At 39.6% G+C, this 17564-nt stretch overlaps 2 protein-coding genes across 4 annotated transcripts in view; both read left to right on the top strand.

Annotated features, from left to right (window-relative positions):
* Positions 1-10289, top strand: part of Sona (sol narae) — a 41874-nt gene extending 31585 nt beyond the window's left edge. For 2 of the 3 annotated variants that reach the window (XM_070657359.1, XM_070657357.1), the window contains exons 7-18: positions 1375-1573; positions 1717-1846; positions 1995-2124; positions 2379-2521; positions 4871-4926; positions 6485-6611; positions 6716-6880; positions 7000-7126; positions 7210-7314; positions 7636-7787; positions 8257-8690; positions 9526-10289. In XM_070657359.1, the coding sequence (XP_070513460.1) occupies positions 1375-1573; positions 1717-1846; positions 1995-2124; positions 2379-2521; positions 4871-4926; positions 6485-6611; positions 6716-6880; positions 7000-7126; positions 7210-7314; positions 7636-7787; positions 8257-8690; positions 9526-9662 (1905 nt within the window). In that variant the 3' untranslated portion in view covers positions 9663-10289. Of the gene's footprint in view, positions 1-1374; positions 1574-1716; positions 1847-1994; positions 2125-2378; positions 2522-2877; positions 2931-4870; positions 4927-6484; positions 6612-6715; positions 6881-6999; positions 7127-7209; positions 7315-7635; positions 7788-8256; positions 8691-9525 lie in introns of all 3 variants that reach the window. The other variant, XM_070657358.1, reaches the window with a different exon arrangement.
* A 915-nt stretch (positions 10290-11204) lies between these two features.
* Positions 11205-16904, top strand: LOC139102848 (A disintegrin and metalloproteinase with thrombospondin motifs like). Its single transcript, XM_070657004.1, has 15 exons — positions 11205-11977; positions 12081-12141; positions 12230-12447; positions 12604-12693; positions 12828-13017; positions 13092-13188; positions 13290-13419; positions 13534-13682; positions 13785-13837; positions 13917-14043; positions 14279-14425; positions 16030-16159; positions 16273-16383; positions 16471-16679; positions 16759-16904. The coding sequence occupies exons 1-14, from the start codon at positions 11918-11920 to the stop codon at positions 16654-16656; spliced, it is 1749 nt and encodes a 582-aa protein (XP_070513105.1). The 5' UTR covers positions 11205-11917; the 3' UTR covers positions 16657-16679; positions 16759-16904.
* The last annotated feature ends 660 nt before the right edge of the window (positions 16905-17564 follow it).

Here is a 17564-nt window from a genome sequence, read left to right as displayed (position 1 = left end):
TTGATTTCACTTACAAAGGTCTTAATCGGCTGTCTAGAAAAGAGGCTATGCGCATAATATTTTTTTTTTCCCCATATTTATACTTATCACGTATATAATTTTTACGATACGCGAAATTCTCGCAATTTATTCGCCAGCGGATGTCACGATTATCCGCGACTCGATCGCAGACGAGACTCTCGATTCGTGAACTTTATGAATTTTTTTCAAGAATCGTGTGATATAACGTGTGCTCTGCCATACAGTTAAAATTGATTGCATGAATTAATTGCTTTTCCGATTTCGTAATTTCTCAATTTCGTTAATGTTAATTGCCGTTACAAAGCGTACTCTGGATGCTTTATTTTCTTCCTTTTTTTGTTTTGCAACGGAACAGAATTGAGTTTCGCAAGCGAGCTGCACTACGTGTCGAACGTCCGCGTGTCTTACCCGAAAGGTCGGGACGATCTAAATTGCACTATTACGCGCGAGATCATTACTCGCGAACGAGTAATATAACTGGTACGCGGGCGAGAGTATATTAGAATCGCGCGTTACACTTTGCGGGAGTCGTGAAAGTTAATTGTTTCGTATACGGAATATCTGTCATTTACCGGAAAAGATCGACGGGGAGCTCTGCGATAGAAGTCGCGAATTAATTTCTCAACGATTTTATTCGCGCGTGGGAGCCTCAATAAAGTTTTAACGAAAGGCATAAACGTAACGTCGTCCAGGTTCGGTCACGTTACATATAATGCCGCCTGGTTACATAACCGCGCCGTAAAAGCGTTGTTTTAAGTGACCCTTATGCCGTCCTGACCTTTCGCTTTCACTCCCCCTCCGTTCGAGATCTGACCAGTGCACCTCTCGCGAGTCTCGTACGCTGCAGAAAGACCGGCGCGATCGCGTTCGGATCGGGAATACCGAGCAATTCGCTGCGAAACACTTCACTTCGGCTCGATGGAAACGCTCGATTTAACACGGCCCTCAGCTCCACCGTGATTCATGCCCCGGCGATATTTACACGCGCGATATTGAAACCTTGCATAATTTGGAGAATGACGCGTACGGGCCTAAGTCGTCTGATAATTATAGATACTGAGCTATCGGTTTACACACGGAAGCGGTTCAGCGAAATCGAAGACCCGTGGCTAATTATTTCAAGTCCTTTCCGAATTAATAGCGAGATTATTTAACAAGATAATTAATTTTAATTTATTTATTCAATTTAATTTTACCTAATGTTCAATGTTGAATATCTGTTTCTTTTTTTCTTTCTTTTTTTTTTCTTAATTTTAATTTTAACGACTTCACATTGACTATGTACGATAAATTAATTATCTAATTAATTACGCCGTTATAAAGGGTATGTCTTTTTTTTTTCTTTTTTAATAGGATGGGACCATCGGTTCGGAATTAGTTATTCGGCCACTGCCAAAACGGGTTCTGCAAGAAGTAGTGAGCAAAGCGCCAGCCCTTCACGAACCTGAACTACTGCCTAACGTAACTAGTAGCGAAGACTTGGAACCGACAAGTCATCACATCGTTTTTAAAAAGGTGGATCGACCCACTGGCGATGAGTACAGCGACTTTTGTGAGTGCAACATGTAGAAGCTTCTTCGTTCGCGTTTATTCGAATTACCGAATGACCGAACGATCGAAATAAAAAAGAAAAAATAAAAATAAAAAAAAAATACAAAATTACGAGATTGTAAATATAAGTGCACATGTTCGCAGCGCTTATGGAACCCGACCACTTAGCCAAGAGGTATAGAATTAAGCGTTCGATTAATAGCAGATCGAGGCGCGAAGCACCGTACGTCATTTACCCGGAAATCCTTTGCATTGTGGATTACGATGGGTACAGGTGAGAGTAAAGCTTATGTCACTTCATCGCGAGAGAAACGCGTACGACTACCTACGAGAATTTTATTTCTCTCTTTATTTCACGCGAACACATTCCGCGGATTGACACTTGCGAGTTTTCCTAACGCACGCGATCTTCTCGTTTTCAGATTGCACGGCGGCGATAACGTGCAGATAAAAAGATACTTCGTGTCCTTTTGGAACGGGGTCGATCTGAGGTACAAGTTGCTGAAGGGGCCAAAAATACGTATCAGCATAGCGGGAATAATTATCTCACGGGTAAGATTCGATAAATATATTTAAAAACGTTTTTTTTTTCAATTTTACGCTCAACTTAAATAATTGTAATCTAGATTTAATTTTTTTTTTTTTTTATAAATCCTATTAATTGGACTTTGCAATAGAGTAAAAAAAAAAAAAAAAAAAATGTGTCGAAGATAAAAGCTGCAATCAAGTTGAGAGTTGCAGTTGATGACGGCGCGTACCTCACCCCCGCAAATGTATAAAGAAAGGTAAAATTGTATTGTACCCAGGGACGAGACGCGACACCGTATTTAGAAAGAAATCGCGTGGGAAGAGACGCAATCGACTCGGCGGCCGCTCTGACTGACATGGGCAAATATCTTTTCCGGGAGAGGAGACTTCCTGTATACGACATCGCCGTCGCCGTTACAAAGTAAGAGTGTCCGATCCGTAAAGCGGCACCGCGGGTGCTGTAACCTGTCGCGGCAGGCCGCTAAAGACGCCCGCAAAAAACGATAATGCTCGCTTGATAATTTATACTTCTCTATTATTTGTCAATCCAACGAGCACTCGTTAGCGGCTAACGTGACGCAAACGAGAGGAGCGTGGATGCGCCGCGAATGAAACGCGTTGGATTCCTTAGAAGCATTCAGCTAATTTCAATATATTGTACATGTGTATACCTCGTTTTCTTCCTTTTTCGCATTACGACTAATAATATTTATTATAATCTTCACGTTTTATTCTCTCTGATGATTTCATACTCTCGATTTTTATTCCGCAAAACAGGTATGATATGTGCCGTCGTAGGAAAGGCGGCCGCTGCACTAAGGGAACTGCCGGTATGGTTTATTACATAGTGATCACGCTTTACTATTTTTTTTTTAGCCCCTTAATTTTTTTTTTTTTAATTCTTTTTTTTCTTTTATTTTTTAACGTACAGCATTGTTACTAGCTTGTATATAGTTGACGGTACGCGAAGTAATGGTATTTAGTCTAACGGGCACAGTAGAGCGTTGTCAAGGGATACCTTGGGATTCTGAGGGGAAGATATTCAACTGCGTTGAGAAACGTCCGAGAGTCAAGGCAAAGAACGCGCCAATTATTGGAAGCGAAAAGACGCTCGCACGGAGTTATACACGGACAGAAATATCTTTCTCGCAGAGTCCATGCAGCAAATAATAATCAAGCAAACTTGCCGAGGGACTTGCGACCGCGGTGTTTGCGAAACGATGCACTTTATAATCCACCAGAGCTTTTTTACGCACATATTCGAGGCAAAGAGGAGCGAATGCGAAAGGAGCGGGTATGGTACCACTAATCTCAATTAATAACGCATAATCAGCGACCGCGGAGTGGCCCCGAATAGCCGTGAGGCCGGACAATCGTGTGCGTATTGCGTCACGCACGGAACACTTATCGATTAGTAGATCCATAAAAATCGAGACGAATATACGTAAAATGTCGCGCATCTCCGGACAGGCCTGTTTAGCATTTGCATCGAAAAGTCGTAAAAATCGACGCGAGTTTCCTGTAGTTCTTTCAAAATGTATTTATACAATGATTTGCAGAATTATTCGTACGCGTAAGTTACATAATGCTGCGTAGGTCGAGCTAGAGTACAATATAAATCTTTTATTTTTTTTTCTTTTTTATTTATTTATTTATTTATTAATTTATTTTTCCAGAAGATGCAAATCAAGCGTAAAAAAATTTACGTAGAAAGTAAATGAAAACTGAAAGTTATAACGTTGCAAATTATTTTGTTAAATATTATTTAAACAAACTTTATGTTTAGTAACGTAATATGTATAAATTTTGTAGTGCATATCGATGTGTGATACTTCAGCTTTTTAGCATTTGTGCATCATCTGTGAATTTATCTCGTCTAAATTCTATCACGAGTTATTCCAAATTAATAAAGAAAATACGAGGCAACGATACATATGCACATTGAGTCCTCGTTTACGTAGATCTATGTGATTGATAGCTTGTTAGATGAATAATTTTGCAGATTTCTGTTTCGATTGCGAAAGAGTGCAATAAATCGAACTCGCGACGCCTGTCGCGCTTAATTGAAATGCCAGCTCGCCATCGCGCAAAATTGATTAATTGATCCTGCCGCTCGATAGTTCTTTTACGCACCAAACGTGTACAGCGAATTTCTTTTCTCTTTGCTTTCGTTTATATTTTTTATTTAATATATATATATTTTTTTTTACTATTTTATTAATCACACACGCGCTTCCGCAACACGCGTTTTCCCGAGGCTGCCTTCGAGAACAAGCGCGACTTTTTTTTTTCTTTTATTTAAATTATTATTTTTCGTATGTGGAGATTCTACCGAGGATATTCGCTCGCTTCGTGGGTGTGTTTGCTTTCGACCACACGCAAATTCGCATTATTGCAAGAACATGACGGAACTCTTTTTTCTTAAAACACAAGGTACTGTGTCACACTTTTATACGTGGCGGTCAATTTCTCGAGAGAATAATTATTATTTGTATTTTGACTCACGATTCTAGGGAGCCACGACTCGAGACAAAGTGCTTCGAACTTGTTCGAGAGTCGATTATAATATCCGCGCGACTGTCCTTTGTACGGCTATAATTTTTTGAGTTTTTTTTTTTTTTTAACTGTTTACTTGTGCAAAAGGATTAATACGAGAGGCGTCTGAGATTTTCGCCAGCCTAAATGTTATCTGTCCCGTGACCAGGTCAGAAATGTCACCGAGCATAAAATCAACATGATAAAGAGTATTTTTTTTGTTATTGCATTGCAGATTAGATATGTGCAGGAGGCAATACGCGAATGATGTGTGCAATAGAGGAACCGCAGGTACGTTCTTTATCGAATCCAAGAGGAAAGAAAACCCAATCGTTCTTTTAGCTTTCTCAATTTTAAGTTCTGCACATTTATGCACTCACCTTACAAAGTTTCAATTTCCAGATTTCTAGTCTCGAGAAATTTTACGCGAGTCAAATAAAAATTAGTCGCCGGAAATCTGGCAACTGAAAGTTCAAGATCGGTATACAAATGATTTAGAGTCTCTGTACATTGTTTTTTTTTAGAAGTTATGTTTAAGCGAACTTCTTGTTACACATTTTATACCACCAAATACTTTATTTCATGTGCCTCATTACGTAATTTCGATATCACATACGCATCATACAGATTGCAATTCAATCAACGAGAATGAATCTAGTAATTGCCTATTTCGAACTCTGCTGTTCCCTTGCACAGTTGCTTCAACCTATTTCTATATGTGTTTTTTTTTTTTTATTATTATTAATTATCTATTTTCGCATATGCGCCAACTTTCGGTATCTGTACAGTGGCGGATCGAGAATATTTTAAAGGTTTAAGGCGATTCAACAAACTGAGATAAAAAAAGAAACCCGATAAAAGAAACGAACGGGAAATCTAATGAAATCTAGTGGCAATTTTATCGTAATCCGCCACTGTATCTACACAACTGTTACTATTTCCGCATTTTATGTATATACTATTATCTTGCATCTTTTATGCGCATCGACTATCGCGTTTGCGATTTCGATGATACAAGCGCATCTCGCCTCGCAGCGAGAAGCACTCGAATGGAATAATCGCTCAAAACTCAATTTCTTTCTATAATTTTCCTCCCCCTTTTTTTATTATTATTTTTTTTTTACATCGCCTGCGCTCCTTATTCTCTTTCGAACAATAATTCATGATTCTTGTGTACTTTTGGCTGCATTATACTGTCACGGATCGTGGTCTTTGGTAAGTTTCTGAAATCACGAGCAACGCTAAAAGAAGATACGCTTATCTTTTTCATCATCGATCGACACTGAATCGGAGAAACGAGAAAGCGAAGGCGACATCCCGATCCGTTGATCGGCCGATTCGTCACGTCTCGAACGTAAAACCCTGTCGCAGTATCTTGAGCTAACTCTCTCGTTAACCATTTGGGCGATGCGGATTAATGAATGCATGCCGCATTTTTGTCGACGTGACCACTCATTTTTAACCCCTACTCGCAAGCGGATTAATAATAATAATCCTCATAAAAAGCTCGAGATATTATACTACCAACATCTATGGTGTATTAACAAGACGCGTTTCTTCGCCGTAAATTAAGCTTGGCGCGAATTTATGCCGAAAGCACATCGAATTTGCAATATAAAAAGTGCAATATATAAAGCACGTGATTTTTCTTTTTTTTTTTCTTTTAAATTTCGAGGTTTAAAAATAATATATTTACGGTGGAGACACGCTTCGCTAATTTAACGAGACAGCTTACGTTAATACCGAATACGATTATGACAGTAGTGAAGTAGCGCTACCGTATTCGATCCACGCACGTGTAGTTTAGAATGAAAACGCGAGACAGGACTAAAGAGCTTCTTTTGCACAGGATTCGCGTACGTCGGCGGGGCGTGCGTCGTGAATAAACGACTCGAGAAAGTGAATTCGGTCGCTATAATCGAGGATACCGGCGGATTCAGCGGTATCATCGTCGCCGCGCACGAAGTCGGCCACCTGTAAGTACCTTATTTATCTTGCGAGCCTAACTCTATTTTGTCTATCACCGCGCGACCGGTGTTAACGTTAGAAAATAAAACGTATGCCGTACGCGAATTCGCAGATTGGGTGCCGTTCACGATGGTTCACCGCCGCCCAGCTACCTGGGTGGACCGGGCGCCGAAAAGTGTCGCTGGGAAGACGGATACATCATGAGCGACCTTAGGCACACCGAGAAGGGCTTTAAATGGTCCCACTGCAGTGTATCCTCCTTCCACCATTTTTTAAAGTAAGTGGCTGCGCGCTTAATTGACTTTAAAGCATTAAAAAAAAGGAAAAAAAAAGTAACGAAAAGTTATGTCTATGCTAATCTTTTAATTTTTAATTTTTTTTTTTTTTTTATTTTAGTGGTGATACAGCGACCTGCTTGTACAATGCGCCTCACGAAGACGAAGCGCTACCCCGAGTACTTCCGGGAAAACTCCTATCCTTAGATGCGCAATGTCGAAAAGATCGCGGAACAAGCGCTTGTTTCGTAAGTATTATTTTCGTAAGGCTCGATTAATTAGTTCAGATAGATATTTCTATATTTTCAACTGTGCATATTTGATATTTTAGAAAGACGATCGAGTTTGCGCTCAGCTATTTTGCTTCGATGCCGGATCCGGATATTGCGTCGCGTATCGTCCAGCGGCGGAGGGTTCACCGTGCGGCGATGGTCAGGTAAAATGAGAAAGATTTTGTTATATCTTATTACCGTTAAAAAAAAAAGAAAAAAGGAGAAAAAAAACCTTTTCAGACTACCTTGATATTCCTAATGTAGCTTGCATGACGCCAAGGTATTACTTCCGTGACGACATGCCCATTGCAATTGTAACGCGCAGTTACATCAAAAGTGATCTCGTAAATTTTCTAGCGGTACCGGCAGCATACGCGACGCTGATGTCGCGTAATTTTATATGGCAGCCCCGAGATAACAATCCGGCATATATCTTCGCGAAATGTCTTTGCACAATTGTTTAATCGCTTGACATTGATTTCCAGTACTGCCTCAACGGGAAGTGCGTGGCGGAGCACGAGAACATAATACCGGATTATACGCAAAACATTCCGACGTACGTGCGCCGAGACAGCATATTCAATTCCGCAATACATGCCCGGCCGATATTCGCTCATTACAACAACACAGACTACAGGTAATATTTTGAGAACTCGAGTGGCTCTTCTTGTTTTATAACGCTACCCAAAAACATAGTTGGATATGTCACGTATTTTGTGAATCTTTGAATTTTCTGCGCGCAATTAAAAGCTTATTATTTTATTTTATTTTTTTTTTTCCTACGTTTTAAACAATTTTTTTTTTCGATGATTATTAAAGAAAAAACTTAAAATTTTGACGTGGTAATGCGCAGAATTTAAAAAACTTAAGAGTTGGAGCAAATATTTACTGGACAGTATCGACGAATATATCCCTGAACCCATTCGTATATTTTAGTATACTGTACCTTTTCATTAAAAAAAAAAAAAAAAAATTAGGGGACTAACATATTTATAAAAGACTCCTAGTTTTCAGTTTGCCGATATTGGCGCTTTTACTTAGCGTACCGACGTGAAGAGAGAATACACCGTTACTATGTAATAATACCATAATAATATGCCACACAGGTATCAAGATTGGGAATCGACACAGAGCTTGCCATTATCGAGCATATCCGCGTCGACACCTACGACGACGACGACGACGACGACGATGACGACGACGACAATAAAAGCGACGACTTACAAGCGTGTCACAAATCCGTTCGCGAGCACGGCGTCGAAATACACGCGGACAATTATCAATAACTTATACACCGATCGGTACAAGACTAGATACAGTAATATCAGTAACGATAGTAATAGCGGCATTGGTGGCGGCGTCAACACCACCACCAGGAAAAGCATCAATTTCTTCAACTCGTATTACACCGTCGGTACCACACCGAAGGTCACTTACGGTCCGAAACTTATTCCGTTCAAGTATAAGAGCACGGTCAGCGCAATGTCGCTTTCCACGACGACCAAAGGATATCAAAACGGCTTTCGAAACGATGGCCGCGGTAAGAGAATCCTGCACCATCGTTCTACCCCTTTCTCTCTATTCTGTTCTCTTCTCCGATTCTCGCGACGACCTGCATGAATATTTCGCCTCGCGTCGCTAACACGGATCTTCGGAATTTCGATCGTCTACATTTCAGGTGATCTCTCTTTAAATCTACCGACGGGCGAACCCTTACCCCGCGAGGAACTTTTCGAGACATCAGTTCCGTCTCATTGTCACTCTCATCGATTCTTTTAATAATATATTTAATAATTCTTGCTGATTCCCAAAAGCTATTTCATTATTTTGTGTAATATACGCCTCTACTTCTGTACCGTTTTCTTTAATGTTACTAATTAACTATCAGAAGTGTTGTCGAGTTTCCGAAATATAAATATCGATTAAATCAATTCGGAAATTTAACAGCTCCATCCTATATGTATATATCTTGTACAATTTTTCTTTTTTTTTTTTTATAAATATCTTTCTCTCTTATCGGATCAATTTTGTGAGGAACAAGCGACCTATCGATTCGATGGAGGTAGAGCACCTCTCTCTTGGTTATTCTTTGACAAAGATGCACAAAAGCATTGCAAATGCGTCCCGTCGCTTTATATATCTCTCTGGCAAATTTTACTGGTGGGACAGTAAAACAAATACACGTATAATACTTTTACGAAATATATGTGGACGTAAAAGGGACGATAAGTGTATTCTGGTTTTCACGGATGGGAGTACTACTAATTCTACGTAATTGCATCACTTTAATCCTATTCCAGACGTTCTTTAGACTGTTCTAATCGAGTGATATCTAATTGAAATCGCGCTTCAGGAACAATTTGTTTTGCTTTCAGGACTAGAGGCCGGTGAATGCACGGACGTGGGGTCAGATTGCGCGGAGCTAATCGACAGGCTGAGAACATGGCTGTGCCATTTGCAATCTGTGAAGAGTCGCTGCTGCGCGTCCCTCAAAACGATCTGTGCTGATTAAATAATAATAACACTAAGGAAGAGAAAAAAGAAAAAAAAAAATACAAAAAAAATATATGAGAAAAACCGATACAATAATTAGCTCGAAGACGTCGCGCTTACAGACGCCGCCGGCCACGGATAAAGATTTTATCCCTTCTCGCAGCATTCGGAGAAGACCCGCGAACAGGAACGAAAGAAGTTGGCGAAAGAATCTTTTGCTTGTTACGTTTCCCCTTTCCCTTTTTCGCGGACAAGAAAATCTCCGTCAGATTCTCGCGCGGTTCTTTGATCGCGACGATCACATTCGGCTTTCAAATGTAGCCTGCGTGTTTCGCATTACCTCCAGATATTCAATTCTTACGATACGGTACCCGTGAAAATGTTCGACGAGGTACCGAACGATGTAGTGAATCCATAAAAAAGAAAAAAAAAATAAATAAATAAGTAAAAAAGTGCGGACTTTCGATCGGTACGATAGAGATTTCGTCTGCGTTCATATTTATTTGATAAGAAGCGATCTCGCGAAAGACTCGTTACACAGGCGTCGTGCGTATAACTCTCGCGAGCGTACAAACGCGAGCGAATAAAGCCATTTGGAAATTACTGAAATTGTATAGCGCAAGATAATAAATGGGAATAATTAAGACATGCTTTACCCTTTTTTTTTCCTAGTCCCAATTATTTAATAAAAGAAAAAAACGAAATATAAAAATCTGAATTTTATAAAAAAAAAAAATGATTTATTGAGTTATTTTTAATATTTTTGCTAACGAGAGATAAAGACAAGAATAAAATTGAAAGAATATAATTTGAAAGTTAATGATTTAGTTTTCTTTTTTCTATTTTTTTTTTAAATACAAAAATTATGAAAATTAAATATCTAATATTGTAATTCTCGAAATATTTTAATGACGAAATCAGCTGTTACTAAGATCTGCAGTGAAATACCTGCCGACGATCGATGATTGATCGATGCTAACGTGAACAAATGCCGTGATGTAACATACACGGTACATAATATTTTTTATTCTGCGTTTCGTTAATTGTCGCATATACAATCTACATGGATGTGCAATTAAATAACGTAATCAATGTACCCTATGCGTTACAGGTGCATATATCAGCATCCATAGACGCATGATAAACGGTTTATTTGGCAACGAACAGATGTAAAAATATCGCTCGAACGTCAGTACGAAAAAATGTCTTTCGCAAAAAGAAAATAATTATTATTTATGTACGAATTTACGTCTCAGACAAGTACATACATCAATCAGATGAATCAAACGTCACACGATACGTCTTAGCAAATTCTCTTTTTTTTCTCTCTCTCTCTCTCTCTTTCTCTTCTTTTTAAAAAAAAATTGCATAGGTTGCATATTAATTATTAATAGTTTCTTATCAAAGCGTTTATCATAAATAACTATTTTTAATTCAATAATTTGGTCTTTAAACCCTTTAATAATTTTAGTTATCAATTCTTTACTTTTTAAAATTAATTTTATTCACAAATTGTAGCAAAGAATGAACGGGATATAGATCTAAATACAACGTGTACGTTGTTTTCAAAGCATCGTGGACGAGCTGACTGGCGCAGATAGATGTCTATTGTTTTTTCGACTGTTCGCCGGACCGAGTAACCGAGCAGTTAGTTACCGAGTGACCGTTCACCAATACAGAGGTGCCCAGCATATATTCTATTTCAATCAAGTCTATCACGTTAAGTGAGCACGTGTCGTGAGCTAGTTTATCTGTTAGTTCCCTCATTTCTTACAAATTTTTTTACGGAAAAAGTAGCCTACGCCTATTTGCATATATCGTAAGTGACCTATACAGCTTTTGAGCGATTAAAAAAAAAATGCAACTCAGATTCCCGAGCTTGGATCTTCGACAAGAGGTCAATTTGATTCATCGATCGGATCCTCGCGTATGTCGTTGCCTGTCACGTGCGAAAATTATGAATTTGTATAATTCCTTCTTCATTACTCGCGTGCAAATCATGCGTTATATGTACAAGTGTTTCGTCGCGTAATCGCGAGCACAGATCAAACACCGGCCAACTAATTTATAGGAGGCTCGAAATGGTCCCTTTTCGTTTCGGGCTACGGGCTCTCTCGCCGCCGAATCCGGGACATTCACGAATATCAAGATACGCGAGAGAGAGAGATCGCGGCTTGCGACTCCCGCCACACGATCGCTCAAACGTTTCGACGAAAAACTACCGACGACGAAAAAATCCGAAGACCGATCTCCTCGCGGAGGCATCTATAGAGAATGTTCCGCACGATACTTTTGCTATGCCTGGCCGGAATACCGTTTTCACAATGCAAGCAGGTAAAGATTGGAATATTTAATTAAATAGTCTAATTATATCTCGAGTTGTCCAAGTGGACGTGGCGAAAACGGAGATGTTCGAAATCAAAGGATATAATTTCAGCTTCACGAGTACATGACGCCGGACGAAGTGATGTCTATTTTTCATAAGCCCCACGATAAAGGTGAGTTGGACAACGCCCTGCTTACGAGATAATATTTTTTCTTAACTCTTTTGTTAAACAATAATCTCGAACCGTGTCAAACTTTCAGTACCCGAGTATGAAGTAGTGCCTGTATTACATCGCACGGTGAAGGAAGACGATTCCAAAGAAGCTACGAACGAGCTGAAGCTGAAAGTTTTCAACGACGATGTTAGACTGTACTTGAATCCCACGGAGGGTATTCTAGCAAGTGAGAATACGCCTGTGTGGACCGCATCCTCGGATTCGGAAGCGCCAGAAGGATTGCAGTACAAGGAAGTGCCCAGGGTACGTTCGGTTCACGATATTAAATTTAGCAAACGTATGTACATAATAATATCTAATAAATGTCTGATTTAGAAAGTTCCTAATATTTTTACAATAATAAAAAGTGCGCGAGACAGATATGTGGAAAATATGTTCCTAATTATTTTCTTATTGCAGGCTATGGATTACATGGGAATCCCGCTTCAAGATGTAAGCTCATCGAGCTCGGTTTTACTAACTCCCACACCCAACGGTCAAATACACCTGGTAAGATTTAGATTTCTTCAAATTATAATCGAAGTTCGTGCCGCCTGCCTTACGAAATTATTGATAGTCAATATATTTTTTTTATTCTCTTAAAACAAACGATTTTCTTAATTTTCTTTTTTCTTATTTTGTAGGACGGAGTGCTCAATAATATATACGCTATCAAATCTTTGCCGCGGCGAATCTTAAAGGACGTTCTTTACGGAGGACACAATCTCTACGAACCGCATCATACGAAGAACGTGACGGACGACGAAGATTTTGCATACACGCATCACCACGTGGTGTACAAAGTACCTACTTCGGAACCGTACAAAGACTTCAGTGAGTTAATTGGGCGTCTAAAAATTTCGAGCGTACGCGTCCTTTGGAAATAATCGAATGTCTGTTTCTTCCAGAGATTACTGATCCCGAAAATAGCTCCAGAGTAAAACGCGACTCTCCGGATACGATTTATCCAGAATTCATAATAGTAGCCGATTACAGTTTGTACAAGTAAGTTAAATGATAAGCGACGTCAGCGGTGAGCTTACGAACAATCGTAATTAGGATAGCAAATATTATCTTTCAATTAATTTGTCCGTTTTGCGTTGCAGATTACTCGGCGAGAATATGGAACAGACCGTGAAATATCTAGTCTCGTTTTGGAACGGAGTTGACTTGAGGTATCGTTTGCTAACGACGCCTAAAATTCGATTCAACATCGCGGGAATAATTATCGGCACGGTAAGGTTTAACTCTAATACTTTTCGCTGTCCACGAAGAAAAGTATAACGCAAAAAAAAAAAAAAAAAATATACTTCCACTACCTGACTAATTAACTACCTGATTGTGTTTCAGGATTGGGATGCGACTCCGTATATGCAAAACAGCCGCGTCGAGGTTTCATCGGTGGACGCGGATCGTGCTTTACGCAGTATGGCTGATTACTTTTATCGCGAAGAAAGATTTCCAAAAGATTTTTACGACATGGCGATAACTATGACGCAGTAAGTGTGTCTGGTGGACAAAACTAATCATTTAATTTCTCAAATTACCTAAAAATTATTTTTACGCGCGAACGACTAATAATTAACGTGTTCTTGTTGCAGTTTAGATATGTGCAACATGATAACCGACGACTTTTGCGATCCGTCGACTTTAGGTGAGTTTATTAATACGTGAACATAGCTGAAACTATCCGTGGGCAAAGAAGGGCGGAATATTAAATTTTGCGATTACAGGATATGCGTACGTAGCTGGCGCGTGTGATAGAAACGCAACGAAACAATCGTCCGAAGCCGTGGGAATCGTCGAAGACAACGGTGGATATTCCGGTATCATCCCTACGGCTCACGAAATCGGTCACTTGTAAGCGTCGTCAATCATTTTCCCTCCCGAAAAAAATATTTTTAACACTATTTGTCTAGAATCGTATTCACACGTTTTGGAAATGTAGTACGAGTGATCGAGTCAAATGTATTAAAATCTGTTCCGGAGAAACTAACACGCGGATCGTTTTCGCGTCGTTAAAATATATTTATAAAGATAATTAAGAATTGTTTAATTACTATTAAAAATAAAAAATAACTTGTTCACATTGCAGAATAGGAGCGCGACACGATGGCAATCCGAAAGGCGCCGGAGATTGCGCGGCTCACGACGGTTTCATCATGACGAGCGGACTGATGTTACACGAGAACGGCTTCGAATGGTCCTCGTGTAGCATAAACGCATTCTACGATTTTATCACGTATGTATGACTATTACCAATTACCCCCCTTTTTTTCTTTTTTTTTTTTTACTAGAAAAAACCATGCACGCGTTGTTTTTCGAGAAATCCCACCCAATTCCTCGCGCGTTATTACATTTGAACATTAGTTAATTGTAATAATTTTTTTTTAATAATTGCAATTGAGTGATTTACGGCTGACGACGTTTTGCCGGTTATTATATTTATTATGTACTTACATTTGTGTCGTCCGGTTAGATTCGGTTAGGTATTGTCCGTCCTTCCTTCCTTCCATCCTTCCATCCTTCCTTCCTTCCTTCCTTCTGTCGCAGTTTCTGGATTATCTTGACGTATTGTAGCACTTCCATCCTTCCTTCCTTCCTTCCTTCTGTCGCAGTTTCTGGATTATCTTGACGTGTTTTTCACATCACTAACACTCGAGGGACGAACGGCCGAAAGAATGCCGATGAATTCTCGCGGCAATTATTTTACAATAAAAATTAAGCGCGACGAACGATTGTTTGTTCTATAAATTTGCACTCCCGATATTCGTGGCGTTGCTCGCTTCCGCCAGATCTTCCACTAGAGTCCTCGATCGCGAAACAAAAGACTGGCTGCGACGTAAAGCGAGGTTACTTGTGATTCTTCGATCGACTCTCGGTAGAACGAACGATGTCAAGAGTTTACGCGAATCGGCGAATGAGACGGGCCGCGATATCGAATGTTCCCCGCGCACTTTATCTTCCTAGAGTTCCTCTTGCTCGAGATGGGATGAGAATCGCGGACGCGACGAAGAAGACGGACGCGACGAAGAAGACGGACGCGACGAACAAGATGGACGCGACGTACACGGAAGATCCCGCGCTTTGACAATGGCGGTTACCGGAACCGACTGAAGCAAGTGACAAGTGAAGTGGGTAGAAAATGCCGGGCGCTTCGTGTCTTTCGTTCATGACATAACCTTTCCTTTCCGAAGCACTTTTCCGAGGCACAGAACGATGAGAATCTCGCGGGGATACAGGAAATAATAGTTCGTTCCCAGAGACGAGCCTTGTCCGTACGCGACACTCGTTATCCGCAGCCGAAAAAAGTACGCGTAGTCGCGAAGCGATTAGAAACACCGGACAGTTAGCGGCCGGCCGACCGGTCGACACGGGTCCATCTTGAACTTTGACACAGTAGGGAGATTCTCTTGACTTTGGAAAGCCGCTACGCGTCCGCTGCGCCATATCTACCATTAAATGTATACCGAGAGACACATATAGCGTTTACCGCGGCGACGACGCCGACGACTGCTGGCTTACACGTACGTAACCGTGTACGGAACCCTTCGTGGTGTGCGTCGAGTCTCACACATAGCGCGCGTGTGTGTCGCGGAGTGTCGGTAAGGACTGAGGGGGAACGCATGGAGCGCACTCATTACTCCCCTCCCCATCCTCGGCGGCCGAGAAAGTAGGCTGGGAGGGGGAAATCACATACGCGATAAACGCCGTCGTCGTAAAAAACGCCATATGTCTTTCAATGTATTCTCGTTTGGCGCGAAACGAGCTAACTGTGAGAACCAATCACCGTTGGTTTTATATTAGGAAGACGAATTAATTATATTAATTAAAAAATTATTTCAGCGAAGAAAGAGCAAAGTGTCTTTACAACGAGCCTGTAACAATGGGTGCTCCGATAACGCGCGTTCTGCCAGGAACTCTGATGTCTTTAGACGATCAATGTATGAAGGCTCTCGGTACACCGGCGTGTAACGTAAGTTGAAACTAGAATTTTAATTTACTCTTGCATACTTGCATGCTTTGTCTCAGAAACATATAGAAAATATTTGCAATTTAATTCTTTTTTCCTTCTCTTTTTTTTTTAAGAAACAAGACGCCTCGGTATGCATCCGCTTAGAATGCGAATATCCTGGAATTGAAGGCTTTTGCAGAGCATCCGCACCAGCAGCGGAAGGTTCTTCTTGCGGCGACGGTTTGGTGAGAATAATTTTTAATATTCTTTTTATTTTCTTTTAAATACGGTCTATAACGAGACTAATACCTATTTAATACTTCTTTTTTTAGATCTGTCTCAATGGTAAATGCGTGCTTGAAGGAATAATACCTAAAGACACAGAAAAGAAGAAGCTGCTCGAGAAATTCTTACCGAAATTCGTCTCCCAAAAAATCAGAAAAATTCCGTGGTTGCAATTGTTGAAGAAACTAAAGGACAAACTAAAAGACAGACTGAAGAAGAGACTTTTCGCGTGAAGAGAAGCATCGATGCTGCTGTGGTAAGAACCGGCTTGTTAAAATTATATTTTTTGTAATATACAAGTAATAAATTTTAATATATTTTAATTTGTGTTGCAGAACACCGTATACGCCGATATATCTGTCATCGCGCTTTATGTTGTTACTATTTTTCAATGGGATATTACACAGAGAACAAAGGAAAAAAATATATTATAGGGATATCGTTTATGCTGTTGGAAGAATAAATTATCTGTTAATAATAATGTGGTATTATGTTCGTATCCATTTTGAACTTTTCCAAAACGCTAAGATTGTAAAGTTAAAACTTGGACTCATCGATGCGCAACGGCGAAGTTACAGCTGCAATAATCTGTAACAAATAAATGAAAAAAATTAAATTGTAGAGGCTAAAAATTATTTCAAGTATTTAAAGAAAAAAAAATGTTTTATGCGCTTCCAATTATTTTATCAGTTAAGTAATTAAAAATAAAGTTTTCTGTTACTGAAACAACAAAACTATTAATTTTTATCTAATGCAGACAAATGATAACGTCTGCATATATGCTTGACCTAGATTTAAAAAAACAAAAGAGGTTTATATATACTATGTAAAACATATAATACATTATACATTCCTAGTTTGTTATTGTAAAAAGAATAAAATATAAAGCGTTTTCTTTAACATTGTAAGTAACACATACTTAACGACGTATATTTCTCCAATGTCGTTGTATCATTTCGATGATATATTGCAATCTCATGCCTGTTCAATTCTTCGTTGCAACTTGCAATATTGCAACGTAATAGATGCTTTTGTAGCGTATGCGCATCACTACATTTACAATAAAAGCACTAAAACATATTATTTGTAATTTTTCTTATCATTCGCCTATTAAATTATAGCAATTAGAATGTCATTTATC

This window comes from Cardiocondyla obscurior, linkage group LG05 (assembly GCF_019399895.1).
Source record: "Cardiocondyla obscurior isolate alpha-2009 linkage group LG05, Cobs3.1, whole genome shotgun sequence".
In the NCBI taxonomy this organism is placed as follows: Eukaryota; Metazoa; Arthropoda; class Insecta; order Hymenoptera; family Formicidae; genus Cardiocondyla; species Cardiocondyla obscurior.
Note: the sequence above shows the minus strand (reverse complement) of the source record. Positions and strands in the feature narration are given on the sequence as shown.

Excerpts from the sequence above, each read along its gene's own strand:
- LOC139102848 (XM_070657004.1), top strand. The coding sequence starts at position 11,918 with ATGTTCCGCACGATACTTTTGCTATGCCTGGCCGGAATACCGTTTTCA. Across the intron at positions 11,978-12,080 it reads CGTTTTCACAATGCAAGCAG|CTTCACGAGTACATGACGCC; the intron begins GTAAAGATTGGA and ends ATATAATTTCAG. Across the intron at positions 16,384-16,470 it reads CTTCTTGCGGCGACGGTTTG|ATCTGTCTCAATGGTAAATG; the intron begins GTGAGAATAATT and ends TTCTTTTTTTAG.